The 17,885-nt window shown below is 36.7% G+C and overlaps 1 protein-coding gene across 1 annotated transcript in view; it reads left to right on the forward strand.

Annotated features, from left to right (window-relative positions):
* Positions 1 to 17,885, forward strand: part of IL6ST (interleukin 6 cytokine family signal transducer) — a 79,016-nt gene that overhangs the window by 56,296 nt on the left and 4,835 nt on the right. Inside the window, exons 9-16 of the mRNA XM_037022341.2 lie at positions 1,406 to 1,488; positions 2,158 to 2,368; positions 2,932 to 3,114; positions 4,784 to 4,885; positions 5,067 to 5,213; positions 5,536 to 5,676; positions 13,913 to 14,009; positions 17,140 to 17,221. Of these exons, the coding sequence (XP_036878236.1) occupies positions 1,406 to 1,488; positions 2,158 to 2,368; positions 2,932 to 3,114; positions 4,784 to 4,885; positions 5,067 to 5,213; positions 5,536 to 5,676; positions 13,913 to 14,009; positions 17,140 to 17,221 (1,046 nt within the window). The remainder of the gene's footprint in view (positions 1 to 1,405; positions 1,489 to 2,157; positions 2,369 to 2,931; positions 3,115 to 4,783; positions 4,886 to 5,066; positions 5,214 to 5,535; positions 5,677 to 13,912; positions 14,010 to 17,139; positions 17,222 to 17,885) is intronic.

Here is a 17,885-nt window from a genome sequence, read left to right on the forward strand (position 1 = left end):
AAAAGGCTTAAAAGGGCATATTGTCTAAAGTAAGATTCTCTCCTCAAAGTGGCTTAACATTACTGATTTCTTACATAGCCATCAAGAAATAGTCCTGTGGCATATAGGTTTTTCTTTGTGAACATTTTCCTATCACAGCCTGCCTCCCCCAACCCTGTAGGTGTCACAGGCAGCAGCCACAGCTTTAAAACCTCCCCTCCAGTCTGTTTCCCTTCACTTTCACGTCTACCAGAGGTGTTTAGGCACTTGCATGAATTGAGAGTATCAAAGGCAGAGAGGGTAAGTATCCTTCTCCACTAAGACTTTTCTCTCATTCTCATAACTGCCAGGAAAGAAAGCAATCCTGCTAATGCTGGTTTGGGGTTTCTCAGCCAGATTCCTTTTCTTGGCTAGGAATTATTAAATTGGAATTCTTGAGGCTTTTAAAGGTACTTAGGTCAGTTTGGGGGAGTTCCTGAACTAGTTAAAAATGTAGAAAAATAGTGTTTAGTGTTCATGTGCGTTTTCTGGGGAGATCTTGGGGGACCTAGAAAGTTAAGAACTATTGAATTAAGCATTTCTTCAACTTAGCGAATGAAGTCCCTAGGTTTATCTTTATGTTAGAAAATAATTCTGGCTCATAAAATGTTCTTCATAATTTCATGTTCTTTATTTTTTTTGGGTGCAGTCCTGTACCCCTGTATATATCTGTTTGAATGTCCTGTATCAGCAGCCTTTTCCCAAGCCTCATCTATAATTTCCTCATCTATAATTGTCTTTTCAAGATCAACACATCACTGCTTAGATTTTATTCAGATCCTTTTTTATTCTTTTGAATACAATATTTTACAATTACATTTATAAAAATTTGAAGATCAGTTGATTCTAAAGGGACTTCTAAAATCTAATTCTAGTAGTTGATACGTTGTTTTATAAAGTGCTTTTTCATGTGGATGATTACAACAATCCTGTAAGTTCATTTTTATTATTTCCTATTACACTAAATCATTCCAACATTAGGTAATAAAACTATACTGCATTTACTCCATTTAGTTTGTTTTATATTCTTCATATATACATTTAGGGGTTTTAAGCAGGTATTATTTCATGACTTTTTAATTTTATTTTTAGCAATAAGGAATAGTGACATATCTTTGGATATTGCTTAGGATATATTTGTAGCTTTACAGTTTTAAGATAGAAAAGAGTTCCAATCTAAACTGTCAGACTATCACCCTGACGACTAAAGGAATGTCTAGCATATCATGCTGGGGTGGGCAAACACTGAATGCAGAGAACAAGTTAGAGACATTGTGTGATTGAAGGACAAGGATATTAAAAACAAACTAAGAGAACCTCATCTCCAAGATTATATTTTACTGTCATAATAAAAACTTTTCTTTTAAAAAGTTTGTCATTTCTTTAGGACCATCCAAGGCACCAAGTTTCTGGTATAAGATAGAGCCATCCCATTCTCGTGGCTATAGATCTGTGCAGCTTATGTGGAAGGTAAAGTTATATACTTTAACCTCTTATATAATTATATATGGTATTATGAATGAAGTCTGACTTAAAATTTTATTCATCTTAATATCAGCAAAGCATATGATAACAATTTTTAACAACTAGAAACACAAAGCCTTGTCTATACTATATAGAAGTCAGGTTCATAAACCTGCTAGTAATACCTCATAGATACTTAAGCATAGTTCTTTGAAAATTCTGTAAGAAGTAAGGACCTTGTCTTCTATTGAACTTTCCTGAGTGCCTTATAGAAAATAATCAAAAAAGGTTTTGAGTAACCAAAGTGTATGCCAGTAATAGGAAATGTAAAATTGTTGTGCACTCCATGAATGTGCATGAGGGATCATACTAAAAGATATAGAAAAATACTCAGGCATAAATAATTTAGCCGTACAAAGCCACAGTGCAGAATTGTATACAGAACTAAAAGCTAACAGAATGGTGCTACTTTCCCCCTTAATTGAAGTCATGCTTTAACTCTACTAGTATGTAGTAGTTTTACTATAGTAGAGAGTTCAAAATGAAGTGCCAGTCCCTTTCAATTAAATATTAAGAGATTTGACATACAGCAGAAATTGTGAATGCGAAGTAAAACCGATTAACTTTATCCAAGATTTATGAAATATGTTTTTTAAATAAATTATTTTATTCCAGACATTGCCTCTTTTTGAAGCCAATGGAAAAATCTTGGATTATGAAGTGACTCTCACAAGATGGAAATCACGTTTACAAAATTATATAGTTAATGACACAAAACTGCAAGTAAACCTCACAAACGATCGTTACATAGCAACTTTGACAGCCAGAAATCTGGTTGGCAAATCAGATGCATCTGTTTTAACCATCCCTCCCTATGGCTTTCAAGGTTTGTGTCTATGAGATGAAGCCTGACTTATGGATGGGAAAAGATAGTTAGGTTTGGACAGGGCTTCTGTAAAAGATGCTAAGGAATCTTTTCAGTAAGTAGAATATACTTACTCTAAGACTGTCTCCTCAGTATCAGCAATAGTCATGCTATTAGAACTCAGCAGCCAGACAGTCTGTTCTATTATTATATGGTTCACTTAAGCTTTGCAGTAAGCCATTTAATTCATTTGAGCATTTTCTGATAACTTATTTTTTTAATATTATTTTAAAGTTTTTGGAACTTTATATGCCTGTGACTTAAATAGGTTTATCTGTAGCTTTCAAAGAAAAACAGTTGTAATTTACATATATAAAACATTTGAATAATTTTGAGAATATTTACATTTGAAAATATATTACATGTAAATGATAAAATGCTTTTTTCATGCAAATACATGTTAATATGTGCTACAAAAACATAGCAAGATAGATCCCATGGTTTTGGAAATGAATGTAAAATACTGAAATTAAAAATTTCTAAGTGTTCATTTATTACATCAGTATTCAAACTTTGTTTTAAAGCTACTCACCCTATAAAGGATCTTAAAGCATTTCCCAAAGATAACATGCTTTGGGTAGAATGGACCGCTCCAAATGAATCTGTAAACAAATACGTACTTGAATGGTGTGTGTTATCAGATAAATCACCCTGTATCCCAGATTGGCAACAAGAAGACGGTATTGTACATCACACCTATTTAAGAGGTATACCTGGCTGAAGACGTTTAAGTTAATGTCCTTTTTTCTAACTCTTTAGACAGATCTTTATTTTACATACTCTCTTCTGCTTTATAGATGCTGTGGTTGGTTGAAAAGATGTCCAATTTATCATAGTTGCTAGTCACATCTAGTTTACTAGATGCGTGATTCTCAAGTCACACTTAACTGCAGGGTCTGTTTATATGGACAAAGTGGGATTAATGCTATCTTTCTATACTCCAGTGTTTTGATCATGAAAGGAATGCTCATGAAACTGTAAAGAAAGAAATATAAGATAATCCAACCATTGCGCCTAACTAGTTCTATGTTCTTTGTACCTCATTTAACTCCCTCGTCCTTCAGTGAGAAATATTTTCCTAGAGCATCTGGGTGACTTCTTAACAGTTGTTGAATAGGAGAAGCAGAATTAGAACTTGGGTTTCCTTGTCTTTTAACTGGAAATCTAATGAAGGACAGTAAGTAATGATATAGAGCTTCAAAATCGATTGCTCTGTGTTTTAAGGCACTAGTTAATCAATTTTTAAAGTGATGTGACAACTTTAAAGAGAAAAATACTCAGCTTGTATGCATTTTCTTAGTAAAGAAGATAACCATTAGAATTAAGCTATGAATAATATGATTAATCAGAGAAAAGCTCTAAACAAAGACATACCTATCATAAAGTTTCTGGGCTTTATTCATAAATAGGCTGTTTGGTCCTCATTAACCTAATATTTAATATGCAAACTTGTCTAGTTTATTAAACTTATCAAATTAAAAGCATGGTGTAGCTAGAGAGGAGACAGATTAGTGATAACTGAACAACAGAAACCTCTTAAAAAGCATAAACATAGGCTCTGGAGATCTTCAGGTTGCACAGGTAGCCCCATATAACTAAGTAGTCCTGATGACAGCACATACTACAGAAGAATATTAAAATTATTCATCTAGGAATAAAGGAAAGGTAGGCATAAAGGAAAGGTAAATTGCTCAGTTTAAGAAGACAAAGGACTATACGTATCTTCATGAGTAATAGGTAAGGAAATGTAAGTTCTTATCAGAGGCATAAACTCAAGTATAACACCTTATTTTCTGATGTGGACAGATAAGATGTTGTATAGAAAGAAAAATTTTTCTGTTGCATGGTAAAGAAATGTGGGTAGATTACCTTGTTCATTTGGCATTATAAATTAAGTATTCAAGATAACTTTTTCTTTTAAAACTGCTACTTTTTAGGAGAAAGAACAATAATTCTTTTTTTTCCTGGCCACATGACAAACAGGGCCATCATTGCTTTCCCTAGCTCTGGTTAGTGGTGTTGTGTTCATTGACAGTTCTCAGAGAACTGAGTGAGATGTACAAAAATTGTCAAACTATTAAGACCCAGGATAGTTTGAGATCAGTGTTTTATAAATTCTAAATACAAATATAGTAATTTTATTGACAGTGTACATGTTTTAATCCACTGTGTTGGCAAAAAATAATCTTTTACTTTCAGAAACAGTTGTAATCTATTAAGCTTGGATCCAGTACACAAAAGGCAATGCTTACTTTAAAAGCTGCAGTTTTAAAAGAAAGTTTAATGATCATGAAACTATAATGTAAAAATAATGGCATTAATTAGGGTTTTCTATCATGGGGAAAAATGCTTAATGTACTACTGTTGTTATTTTAGGGAACCTAGCAGAGAGCAAATGTTATTTGATAACAGTTACTCCAGTATATGCTGATGGACCGGGAAGCCCAGAGTCTATAAAGGCATACCTTAAACAAGCTCGTAAGTCAAACTCACTTTCCTTGAAAAATGTTTTGTATTAGCAAAGACATTTTATCCATTTAATAAGGATATGTCTGACTATGTTGAAACAAATAATTTCTTCATAATGAAGTTTTACAAAATTCTAAAGAGTACTAAATTCTAATGGTTTTTCACTTAGCAACTATCTATTCTGTTCTAGCACCTTCCAAAGGACCTACTGTTCGGACAAAAAAAGTGGGGAAAAATGAAGCTGTCTTAGAGTGGGACCAACTTCCTGTTGATGTTCAGAATGGCTTCATCAGAAATTATACTATATTTTATAGAACCATCATTGGAAATGAAACTGGTAATAAAACTTAACAAGTTATTAAGAATATACTTTTTTAAACTTTCAAATACCAATGTAAGTCTTACATTCTGGTGTTGCACATCTTAATATAGTGTATTTTCCTCAGAAAAGAGACACTTGAGAATATGCCTTTTGGTTGCTTTTATGGTCTTATTGAAGAAATACTGTGTGCTGCTTATAGAAGAATATAATGTCAAGTTATGCAAGTTATTTGCATTTGGCCTTCTTTGACATTGTGAAAGTATTAAAAAGGAATAAAAATACATTTTACAAAAACATTGAGTAGTTGAGTAAAGCCACACTTACTGATTTCTTCCAGCTGTGAATGTGGATTCTTCCCACACAGAATATACACTGTCCTCTTTGACTAGTGATACTTTGTACATGGTACGAATGGCAGCATACACAGATGAAGGTGGAAAGGATGGTCCAGAATTCACTTTTACTACACCGAAGTTTGGTAAGAAATAATGACATTTGATCTTTCTTTTATCTTTTTTCTTTGACTAAAAATGGACTTTGTTCATATGCTAAAATTTTCTTTAAAATGCAGCTTTGGATTCATAGGAGTGAAGTGTTCATATATTGTGATTTTTATATAGTTTATCTGCTTTTGGTTTTTTATACTATTGAAAATATTTTCCTCACCGTTTTTGTTGTTTCATTAACTGGTTCTGATTTCACCTATACACTCTATATTCCAAAAGTCTTTGTTTACCTTTTTGAATGGTTTCATTTTTTTCACTGGCAAAGCAGTGTGGTCTCTTTCCTTCTTGTTCCTTTTTTAGGCAGGTTGCTGGAAAACTAGTCCATCCTTGAAGTTTCCACTTCCATGCCTCCCACTGAGTCTTTAGCCTGCTGAAAGCAGTCTTTCAGCCCACCACTCCACAGAAACCTCTCTGGTGTCACTCATCAAAGACCTCTTAGGTGTCATATCCATTGTATGCATTTTACTTCTTCATTTTTCCCTACACTTCTCAGCATTTGATTTTGTTAACTTCTCCATTCTTGAAACTGCCTCTTCTCTTGATTCTTCTAACCTTTTCTTTGTTTCTCTATGAGCATTCTCCCGAGTCTCCTCCTCCTCTGGTACTTCTTGGTCTCCTTTTCTACACTGCTTTCAAATGGTTTGTAATCTCCAGAGCTCTTCTGAGCCTTGTTAGTCTATTTAAACTCCTTGTCCCATAACTTCAGCCATCCACTCTTGCCTTCCCAAATAAATATGTTTCTCTTTCTCTGTTCCATGCTACAACCCTTTGTTCCATGTTTCAAATTCCATGTTCCAACTCTTTGCCAAAGTCAGAAATTTTGATGTGAGTGTAGTAAATTTCTTGGTATCTTTTTTGCTTACTTGAGCCCCAACTATCAAGTTCTATTGTCATGCATTCTGATTACTGTCTGTGCAAGCCCTTACCTTTCTTTGACCATAGTTTCTCACCATTTTCTCCACCTTTTTCTGCCTTTCCCCAGTATATTGCCCTAAGTTAAATCCTTATCTTCTCTTGGCAGTTCCTGAAGCCTTGCTAAAGCAGACTTAGGCTGCTGTCTTGTTCCTACCACATTTTGAAACACTATAGAAAATACCTTGTTTTATTGTATTTATATTTGTAACCCCCACCTCCAGGTACCAACATAGTGAATGATAGCTCAGTATTCCTTAATTGGTTGAATGATGGCTGAATGAGAGAATAAATGGATGAGTGACCAGTATAAAATAGATAACAAAAGACCTTGAACTTTGCTATGATGGCTAATGTGGGTATAATTGTAGTATTTCCAGAATCTCTCACATGGCTTTAGTGCATCTGCATAGCAATAGGTGTTTCCAAAGGGTGGAGTGAAGTACCATCTCCATATCAGTAGGTAAATTACAAGACCAATGAAGGGTTTATGTGGACCAGAGAGGCTGGGTGAAGTTCTCTCCTGCTGCAGCCAGGTCAAGAGAGAAAGACGGGATGACTGCTTATAAGAAATAAAAGAGTTTCTTAACTTTATTTCTCTCTCTGACTGATTTGGGTTTTAGAGGTATTTTGCCCTGGGATTTTCCCCCCAGAGTTACATCTGGTGGTAGTCGGCAGGACCTCTGAACCCAAAATTAGTCTACATGGGTGCAGCCCTTGAGTGGGCTGCCTCTAGGGATGGTGGGGAGGCCCCAGTGGCTGAAGTGGTAGAGGATGAAGCTTTATTCAGGAACCCCGTATATGTGGGGCTTCCAGTTGGGGAGCTTCTAGTGGGGAATTGGTGTAGAGTAAAGCACCTTCGAGAGGGATGGGGCCTTCCCAAGAACTGGGGAAGAGTGGAGACATGGGAAGCTGCAGAATTAGCCCTCTGTTGGATGGAAGATTGCTTAGAGGCCGTGAGTGGCCGTGTAGCTGCTGGCATTGTAGGAGGTCTGTTTGTTGAGACAGTGGAAAGTGTTACTGAGGGGAGAGAGGATTATCAAGGAGAGACTTCAGTGGGAGAGACACACACTTCAGCATTGCTTGGAGAAGCTGGGCGATGACCTATGGGATGCCCCTAAGGAAGAGAGACGGTTATTGAGAGGACAGGTCGTGCTCCTGGAAAATCCTTGGCAACAGCGAGTGGGGAGGCAGCAGGAGAGTCCACATTGCTAAAGGTCATGGTGGACGGGAGGAAAGAGGGTGCCTTCAGCTCCAGAGATGGTGGAGGTGGTGTCAGGAGAGGATGAGGGGGTGGAGCTGACAGCCTATTTGTTGCGGAGGCCACCGCCTGAGGCACCAGCCTCTCCTGTATTAAAGGCCCACCTGATTGTAATTAAGAAAGTAAAAGCAACAACTGTAGGCTCCTGAGGGGGAGGAGCAGCCCCCTCCCCAGGTTGTGGAGCCCTCCGTGCTCCACCCCCATACCCAGGATGAGCTGGTGGACATGAGTGTCCGATATAGGCAGAGCCCATCATAACCTATCCCTGTGTGGCTTTTGCGTCTCTGGATATGGGGATGGAAAACATTGTTCTGTCAGGTTCAGAAATGAGTAGATTGGCTTCCCTGATGCTGCACTGTTCTCTGGCAGCGGTTGCAAAGTGCCCATCACACCTCAGGGAATCAGGTGCTTCTGGATTGGCTGTCAGCAGCCATCAGAGCAGTTTGGCCTAAGGGTGATTTACTGTACTTACCCACCAGCTGGAAAATGTATGCAGAGCTCCAACAGGTATTGCAGGAATTGGACATAAAAAATATCTATAATATGGACTCCACCTCAGGGCACCAATGAGTTGTTGTTCACTGTAGGAATGAGAAATCTAGTGCTCCATACAGCTCCCCAATCTCTCTTTGGGTCCCTAGTGACTATTCTTGCCCCCCACATAGGGCAACCCATATGTGAGCCTACTAGTACTTTAGCAGATCTGGGGGGAGGTTGAAACAGTAAGGGCACGGAAGGAAGTATAGGCTACGACTGAAAGGAGAGGTGCAAAAGGCCCCATGAAGGTCTCAAGGGCCCAGATGTGGGTTGGTTTGATGAAAGCTGGGGTGTGAAAGAAAAACTTGATGGGGAGCCCAATAAGATCTTTTTAGAACTGTGGCATCAATTAAAGATAGAGCAGCAGTTCCAGCTGCTGAGGTCCAGGATATGGAAGCCAGAGGCAAAGCCCATGTCTAGCCTGTGTCCCTGCAAGACTTCATCGGAGACAGTACTCAGGCTCTGCCTGGGCCCTCACTCCCACAGGACGATGATTGGATGTTGCAGTTCAGCTGAGGGGGGAGGGTCAATGCCCCTACCTTGGGGTATGTGGCAGGGACCAGAGGCCACATGTAGAATGATGTTTGTTAGTACCCAGTTAATGTGCAGTGTGTCCTGGCCCTGATGGACACAGGAGCTGAATGCTCCATGATTTAAAACCCCCAAGGGTTTTCCAGGTACCCCCCACAACCCTCGGGTGTCTAATACTGCGTGTGATGTTACGCTCATGTCTGACTACCTTACAGATAAATCTGGCATTTTTGCAAGAGGTTTTGGGTCTTGTAGGCTACTGGAGAGTGTTTATTCCACACTTGACACAAATTCTGAAGCCCTTATGCTATTTAGTACAAAAGGGCATCAGGTGGGGCTGGCATGAAACGTGTGCATTTATCTCTGCTGTTGCAAAATGGACAGTCAAGGCCGTGAAGGCCTTGAGTGAAACAGACCCATCAGGGCCCTGTGAGCTGGATGCCCATGTGACTGAAGATGGCTGGGGCTGGGGCCTCAGCAGCACCTTGTAACCCAGGTGCATTGACTAGCAGAACAGCCTGCCTCAGGCAGAAGACAGTGTAAGCTCTAGCCTGTCAGTGGCGACTGCCTTGGACCTTTGAAGAGGTCAGCAGAATCCCGTTAGAAGTGCACTGTGTGACTGAGTCCTACAGCAACCTGAAGACTATGTCGCCTTGAACATTTTGACACATGGACCAACAATGGCAGGCCCTTCTGGCACCTTGGGAACAAGGCCTGGAAGTTGGCCTCCTGTGTATTTCTGGAGCAACAGCAGATTGGCCCCAAAGACCTTGGTAGTGTACCCAGAAAGGTCGGAAGGTAAGATCCATCTTACCGGTGAGTTTTGTCTTAACCATTGTGGCCAGTTTATGTGCCTCCCACAGCCCTACATGTAGATCCATCAGTAACCCCCACAGGAAGAGGGGTGAAAGTCTGATATACTAGACCAGGATGAGATCCCATTCCTGCCACAGTCCTATCACAGGACCACTCTCTTGCATGTATCCTACCTGATGGACAAAATTTGCCTATGCTGGTGTCATTAAAACACTATAAGGTTATTTTCTTTTACAGTCCTTGTGGCCTGCTACCAAGTAATGATTGCTCTTGCTCTAAACTCACCTAGTGACTGCCTGTGGAATGGGCAAGCTATGGACTAAATCTGCCTAGGACTCTGAACCTAGCTGAAGCCTCTGGCTTGAGGATTATCATGATTTTAGTGCTGTTGCTAATTTTTTTTTATTTCGGTGTCATTAATCTACAATTACATGAAGAACATTATGTTTACTAGACTCCCCCTATCACCAAGTCCCTCCCACATGCCCCATTACAGTCACTGTCCTTAAGTGTAGTAAGATGCTATAGAATCACTACTTGTCTTCTCTGTGTTGTACAGCCCTCCCCGTTCCCTTCCTACATTATACGTGCTAATCACAATGCCCCTCTTTCTCCCCCACCCCCCTTATCCCTCCCTTCCCACCCATCCTCCCCAGTCCCTTTCCCTTTGGTAACTGTTAGTCCATTCTTGGGTTCTGTGAGTCTGCAGCTGTTTTGCTCCTTCAGTTTTTCCTTTGTTCTTATACTCCACAGATGAGTGAAATCATTTGATACTTGTCTTTCTCTTCCTGGCTTATTTCACTGAGCATAATGCCCTGTAGCTCCATCCATGTTGTTGCAAATGGTAGGATTTGTTTTCTTATGGCTGAATAATATTCCATTTTGTATATATAACAGATCTTCTGTATCCATTCATCTACTGATGGTCACTTGGGTTGCTTCCATTTCTTGGCTATTATAAACAGTGCTGTGATAAACATAGGGGTGCATATGTCTTTTTCAAACTGGGCTGCTGCATTCTTAGGGTAAATTCCTAGAGTGAAATTCCTGGCTCAAATGGTATTTCTATTTTTACGTTTGAAGAACCTCCATACTGCTTTCACAAAGGTTGAACTAATTTACATTCCCACCAGCAGTGTAGGAGGGTTCCTCTTTCTCCACATCCTTGCCAACATTTGTTCTTGTCTGTCTTTTGGTTGTTGGGCATCCTAACTGGTGTAAGATGATATCTCATTGTGGTTTTAATTTGCATTTCTCTGATAACTAGCAGTGTGGAGCATCTTTTCATGTGTCTGTTGGCCATCTGTATTTCTTCTTTGGGGAACTGTCTGTTCAGCTCCTCTGCCCATTTTTTAATTGGATTATTTGCTTTTTGTTTGTTGAGGTGCGTGAGCTCTTTATATATTTTGGATGTCAAGCCTTTATCAGGTCTGTCATTTACGAATATATTCTCCCATACTCTAGAGTACCTTTTTGTTCTATTGATGGTGTCCTTTGCTGTACAGAAGCTTTTCAGCTTGATATAGTCCCACTTGTTCATTTTTGCTTTTGTTTCTCTTGCCCGGGGAGATATGTTCATGAAGAGGTTGCTTATGTTTATGTCCAAGAGATTTTTGCCTATGCTTTTTTTCTAAGAATTTTATGGCTTCATGACTTACATTTAAGTCTTTGATCCATTTCGAATTTACTTTTGTGTACGGGGTTTGACAGTGATCTAGTTTCATTCTCTTACATGTAGCTGTCCAGTTTTGCCAACACCAGCTGTTGAAGAGGCTGTCATTTCCCCATTGTATGTCCATGGCTCCTTTATCATACATTAGTTGACCATACATGTTTGGGTTAATATCTGAACTCTCTCTTCTGTTCCACTGGTCTGTGGGTCTGTTTTTGTGCCAGTACCAAATTGTCTTAATTACTGTGGCTTTGTAGTAGAGCTTGATGTTGCGAAGCGAGATCCCCCCTGCTTTATTCTTCCTTCTCAGGATTGCTTTGGCTATTTGAGGTCTTTTGTGGTTCCATATGAATTTTAAAACTATTTGTTCCAGTTCATTGAAGAAAGCTGTTGGTAATTTGGTAGGGATTACATTGAATCTGTACATTGCCTTAGAAAGTATGGCCATTTTGACAATATTAATTCTTCCTAGCCAAGAGCATGGGTTGAGTTTCCATTTGTTAGTGTCCCCTTTAATTTCTCTTAAGAGTGTCTTGTAGTTTTCAGGATATAGGTCTTTCAATTCCTTGGTTAGGTATTCCTAAGTATTGTATTCTTTTTGATGCAATTGTGATTAGTGCTGTTGCTATTTTATGTTATTAACCTGGTTGAAATTCTCCAGTTTTCTCGCACAGGGACCATTGCGGAAGATGGGGAACGTGTAGATTGTGAGGCGAGATTTCTGGAGAGGTGGGCTGTGGGTAAAACAGTAGTATTTCCAAAATCTCTCGCCTGGCTTTAGTGTATCTGCATATCAATAAGTGTTTCCAAGGGGTGGAGAGATTTATGCCATTTCCATATCAATAGGTAATTACAAGGGTGTGACCACAGAGGTTGGGTGGACCTCTCTTCTACAGCTGGGTCAAGAGAGAGACTGGATGACTACATATAGTGACATGTAATACCTATGTTAAGATATATATATATATGCATGTTAATGTGTATTTAACAAATACTTGAAATAAAACTTTGTGCCATGATCTTTAAGAAAATAAAAATAATAAACTTTTAAAATATCCCAATTATTTAAGTCATATTTATTATAGGGAATTTAGACTAAAATACAAAGAAGAAAAGTCACTCCTAATCCCTCATCCAAAATAATCTCAATATATTTGTATATCCTTCTAGTCTTTTCCTTGCATACATTTTTTCCAGAATTTAATCATACTTACTAGTATTACTTCGTCATCTGCTTTTTTCAAAACTGACCTATTGTTTATGAAGTTATGTAGTATAAGTAAACAAAACAGCCATTTGGGCCATATAGAGAGTAGAGAAGGAATTTAAAGATAACAGTTGGTGGCGGGAGCAGAATATAGTTTGACCTTCAAAGAAGATTTTGTGGAGGAGACAGTATTTGAGCCTTGAAGTTAGGATGTGGATAGCTGAAGACAGGAAGAATGCATCTTAGAGCAACAAAGCATAAAGGCCTGAGGCATAAAAACAATAAGTTTAACATCAGTCCAGTCTGCCTGAATTTGATTGTCATATATGTGAGAATGTTAGCATTTGGAAATAAATATTTTCTGACCTGTAGTTTATTCTACGCATAGATCTGATTTCTTGATTTCTATTAGGCTTCGTAGAATTACTTATAAAGGGATGTGTATAGTGAAAAGATGATAAAGTGAATAGTATATAATTATAGTATTACTTTTTTCCTGTAAAAGACTAATTAAAAAGAAGGCTGAAAGAGTTAACCAGAAACAACCATAAGGTAAATCATTAAAAATATTTCCAATATAAATTGTCCCAATTAGTGATTCATTTGATCATAAGCCCTCTTTTAAATGCAGATAGAGATTCAAAATGGTATTTAGGCATCTCAGGCTTGTTGCTTTTTAAATGATATTCCTACTTCTGCCACTCATTGTACCCATTAAGATTCTCTTAAAACTCTTACCCCTAAATCAGCCCTGTCTTTTTGAAAATAGTAAATGACTATTACAATATTGCTTGAGTGTTACATTTTTATTCCTGAAGTTTATTTACATCTGTAAGATAATTACTAAGATTGTCTTAACAACTTTTCCTTTCTATCCAGTACTCATAGAACTCAAAGATAAGCTTCTGCTAAGACTCTACTCAGTACAGATCATAAATGTAATATAAAATAGTTAGGTTTGAAAGTATCTTAACTTACCGAGTAGATGATCTATCCAATAAACTGAACTAATCATTTTTATTCCCCCAACCAACCTACATTTTATGCTATTACTATGTGGCCAAGTTACTGTGTCAGGCATAAGTGTCTAGGATATGATTTACCAAGAAAAAAGACCAGGGGGGAAAACAACCTTTAAGTTTGAAAAGGCCTGCCAAGAGATTAGGGTGATATTTCATCCTAACTGAGTGACCTGGTTGGGAAGTTGCATTATTTTTCTTTAATATATTTGTCAACAATTATTTTCCTTCTTACCCCTTTCTGTTTTTTTAGCCCAAGGAGAAATTGAAGCCATAGTTGTGCCTGTTTGCTTAGCATTCCTTTTGACAACCCTTTTGGGAGTATTGTTCTGCTTTAATAAGCGAGACCTGTAAGTACCCTCTCACTCTTATTTTTGCATTTTCCCCCAGGTTTATTGAGCTATAATTTATATGACAATAAAATTCTTCCATTTTAAGTATGTGGTTTGATGAATTTTTGTAACTGTATGTGGACATAGAATTACTATCACAGTCAAGATAGGAAACATTTCCACCACTCTAAAAAGTGTTCTTATTCTGTTCTGTAGTCTATTTTGTTCCACAGTCCCCGGCCCAGGCAATCATGGGGTCAGGAGTTGGCTATAATTTTGCCTTTTCCAGGATTTCATATAGTCTTTTGTGTGTGATGTCTTTTGCATAGTGTATTTTTAAGATTCACCTATATTGTTACATATAGTAATATTTTCTTATTGGATAATATTCTATAGTATAGATAAATAAAAATTTATCCATACATCAGTTACAGAAGTTTAGGGTATTCTTTTTTTATTGGCTATTATGAATAATGTAATGAACATACACAAAGAAATCTTTATGTGGGCATATTATTTATCTTGGATAAATACCCAGTAGTGGGTTTATTGAGTCATATGGTAATTGCATATTTAACTTTATAAGAAATTGTCAAACTTTTTCAAAGTGTTTATATCATCTTGTATTCTCATCAGTAGTGTGAGAATGTCAGTTGTTCCCTATTATCATCAACATTTGGTATTCTCAGGGTTTTAATTTTAGCCATTTGTTGTCATGGGTGTGTGGTGCTACCTCATTGTGGCTTTAATTTCCATTTCCCTACTAACTGATAATGGATTTTTCCATGTGCCATTTATATATTTTTCATGATACATCTTCTGAAATCTTCTGGCCAATTTTAAATGGGCTTGTGTGTCCTTTTAACATTAAACTATAAATTTTTTTCAAATATGTGTTTTGCAAATCCTGGTCTTGCTTTTGTTTTACTAACTATGACTTAGAAAAGCAAAAATTCTTTATTTTGATGAAGTCTATTTTATCAGGTGTTTTAAAGTGGTGCCTAACCCAGTATCACAAATATGTTTTCCTATTTTTCCTTTAGAAGTTTCATCATTTTGGCTCTATATGATTATTTAGAATTAATTTTTGCTTATGGTGTGAGGTCAGGATCAAAGTTCCTTTTTTTCTGCAGATGTTTAGTACCAGCATCATTTATTGAAAAAGACTATCTTTTTCCTGTTGAATTACCTCGATAACCTTTCCCAAAATAATTGTCCATTTAAGTCTGGCTCTATTGGTAGACACTTGATTCTGTTCCATTGTTGCATATGTCTATTCTTGCCACTATCACACTGTCTTGATTAGTATAGTTCTATAGTAATGTTTGAGGGCAGGTAGTGGGGTTCCTTTAATAGGTTTTTTTTTTTCCAAAATTATTTTGGCTAGATTCTTGACTTTTCTTATAAATTGTATTAGCTTATCAATTTCCCTTAAAAAAGCCACTAAAATTTTGATTGGGATTTTATTGAACCTACAGATCAGTTTAGGGGAAAATGCAATCTGAACATGAGTGCGCATGTTCATGAGCCACATGAGTCTTTTAATCTATGAAGATTGTATATCTCTTATCTGGGTTTTAATTTCCTTGTGCAGTGTTTTGTAGTTTTCAGTGGACAGGCCTTGTATTATCTTACATTAAATTTATTCCTAGGTATTTTTTATACTATTGTAAGTGGAATTTTAATATTTTTTATTGTTCATCACTGGAAATAGAAATGCAATTGATTTTCTTAGTAAATTGATCTTGTATACTGAGACCTTGGTAAATTAATTTACTCTAGTGGCTTTTTGGCTTCATTTGGCTCTTCTACATATATATATATACAATGTGTTGTCTGCAAGGAAAGATGATTATTCCAATCTTTATGCTTTTAGTTCTTACTGTACTGGCTAGGACCTCCAGTACAATGTGGAATAGAAGTGGTGAGAACCAACATCTTTCCATTATTCCTGATTTTAGAGAAGAAAGCATTCAGTCTTTTGCCATTGTGTGTGATATCTATAAGTTAAGGAAGTGCTCTTATTTCTGTTGTGCTGAGAGTTCTGTCATGAATGGGTCTTGAATTTTGTCAAATGCTTTTTTTCATCTATTGTGATGATAGTATTGATTTTTCCCCTTCCTTGAATTTTATTTTGAATTTCATGTATCCTTGAGAGTTTTATTTATCCTTGCATTGCTTGGATTTTGCTGGACTACTCTGTTCATGATTATAGAGGTCTGTCTTTTGTGGTATCTGGTTTTGGAAAGAATGTAATAACTGATTACCTCATAAAATTAATGGGGACGTGTTACTTCCTCTGTTTTCTGGGAGAGTCTCTGTAGGATGGGTATTATTTCCTCTTTAAATGTTAGATAGAATTCACAAGTGAAACTATCTGGGTCTGAGATTTTCTTTGTGGGAAGATTTTTAATTAAAAATTCAATTTCTCTTACATGTAAAGGGCTATCAATGTTTTTCTTTTTCAGTCTATTTTAGTAACTTGTGTCTTTCAAGGAATTCGTCTATTGATTGGCTGCTCTTAGTCTAGGTCATTAACTTATTGCTTTTTACATTTTGTCCAGATTTTATAGTTGTTCCTACAGGAGAGTAAGTTTGGTAGGATCTTACTACTCCTAATTTTTATATTTGAACATTTTCAGGATGACTCACTTCTTATATTTCTTTATACATAAGGACCTCTAACTTTGGACTAGGAACTATGTTTACCTTAAGTAGGTTTTCGATGATGGGGATATCCTGAATTATTGTTAATACTATCTACTATTCTTCTTTGTGAATAATCAAATTTATAATCTAGATTCTTTTAGTTGGAAGTTGAACATTTTTGTTGTGGTTGGGAGGGGTTGCACCACAATGTTTTGTGACCTGGTCAAAGTTTAAGTAGTTTTTATTGTGTAATTTTATTTCAGAGGTTTTTTAATTGAGTACTGGTTGCTAGCTTTAGCCTTGTTAACAGTTTTTCTTATAACTAGATGAAGAATCTTATGCATTTTTAACAGTATGTTTCTATTGATTACAAAAAAAATTGTTGGCTTTGAGATGCAGTATTTATTTAATTGGTTTGGTTCTTTAGATACTTAGATGGGAATGTGTTTAGAAATAGGGACTATTCATTGTTTATTACATGTGATTCTTTTCTCTCTAGAATTAAAAAACACATCTGGCCTAATGTTCCAGATCCTTCAAAGAGTCATATTGCCCAGTGGTCACCTCACACACCTTTAAGGGTAAGAGAAAATGTTCCTGACTTGTTTACAAATGTATCCTAAAGTCTCTTGTATATTTTAGAGTTCAACCAAAAAGTAAAACTGTATCTAAAAGTAAATGAAAACAAGTAGTACATAAATGAGAATTTTAATCAAAATTTAAAATAATACATACAAATTCTGGGAGTTTATCGTAGTGTTATTTGTTCCAATATTCCTAATTATGTTCAGTAAACAAAAAATGAACTTGCAAATTGGAAACAGTGTTAATACTGTTGTAAGCATTTTGGATTGACTATAAAAATCAAGTCTGCCATTTTAACACTGATGAAATAATTTCTGGAAATCTACACTAAACTCTTTGAATTTCCTAAAGGAGAAATAATTTGTATTCATTAACTTCTATATTACTTTATAATAGTCCTTGAATATCATATTCCATGAAAATGTTCCTAGCTTTTCTATAGAGTTAATCCTAGGCCTACCTAGTTTAAGCATGAAATATATTTTGATAAGCTACTGGCCTGCAGATACTAACAATATTTAGTTGGAATTTTGAGGAAATAAAGCTTGATTAATACTTAGAATCATTTCATACCTGCAATTCAGGTAGTTGATAGTGTTCTAGTGGTCAAGATTATCTCTGCAGCTTTAACATTTGCCATAGATGCATACTTATTTCATG

This window comes from Manis javanica, chromosome 1 (genome assembly GCF_040802235.1).
Source record: "Manis javanica isolate MJ-LG chromosome 1, MJ_LKY, whole genome shotgun sequence".
Taxonomy (NCBI): Eukaryota; Metazoa; Chordata; class Mammalia; order Pholidota; family Manidae; genus Manis; species Manis javanica.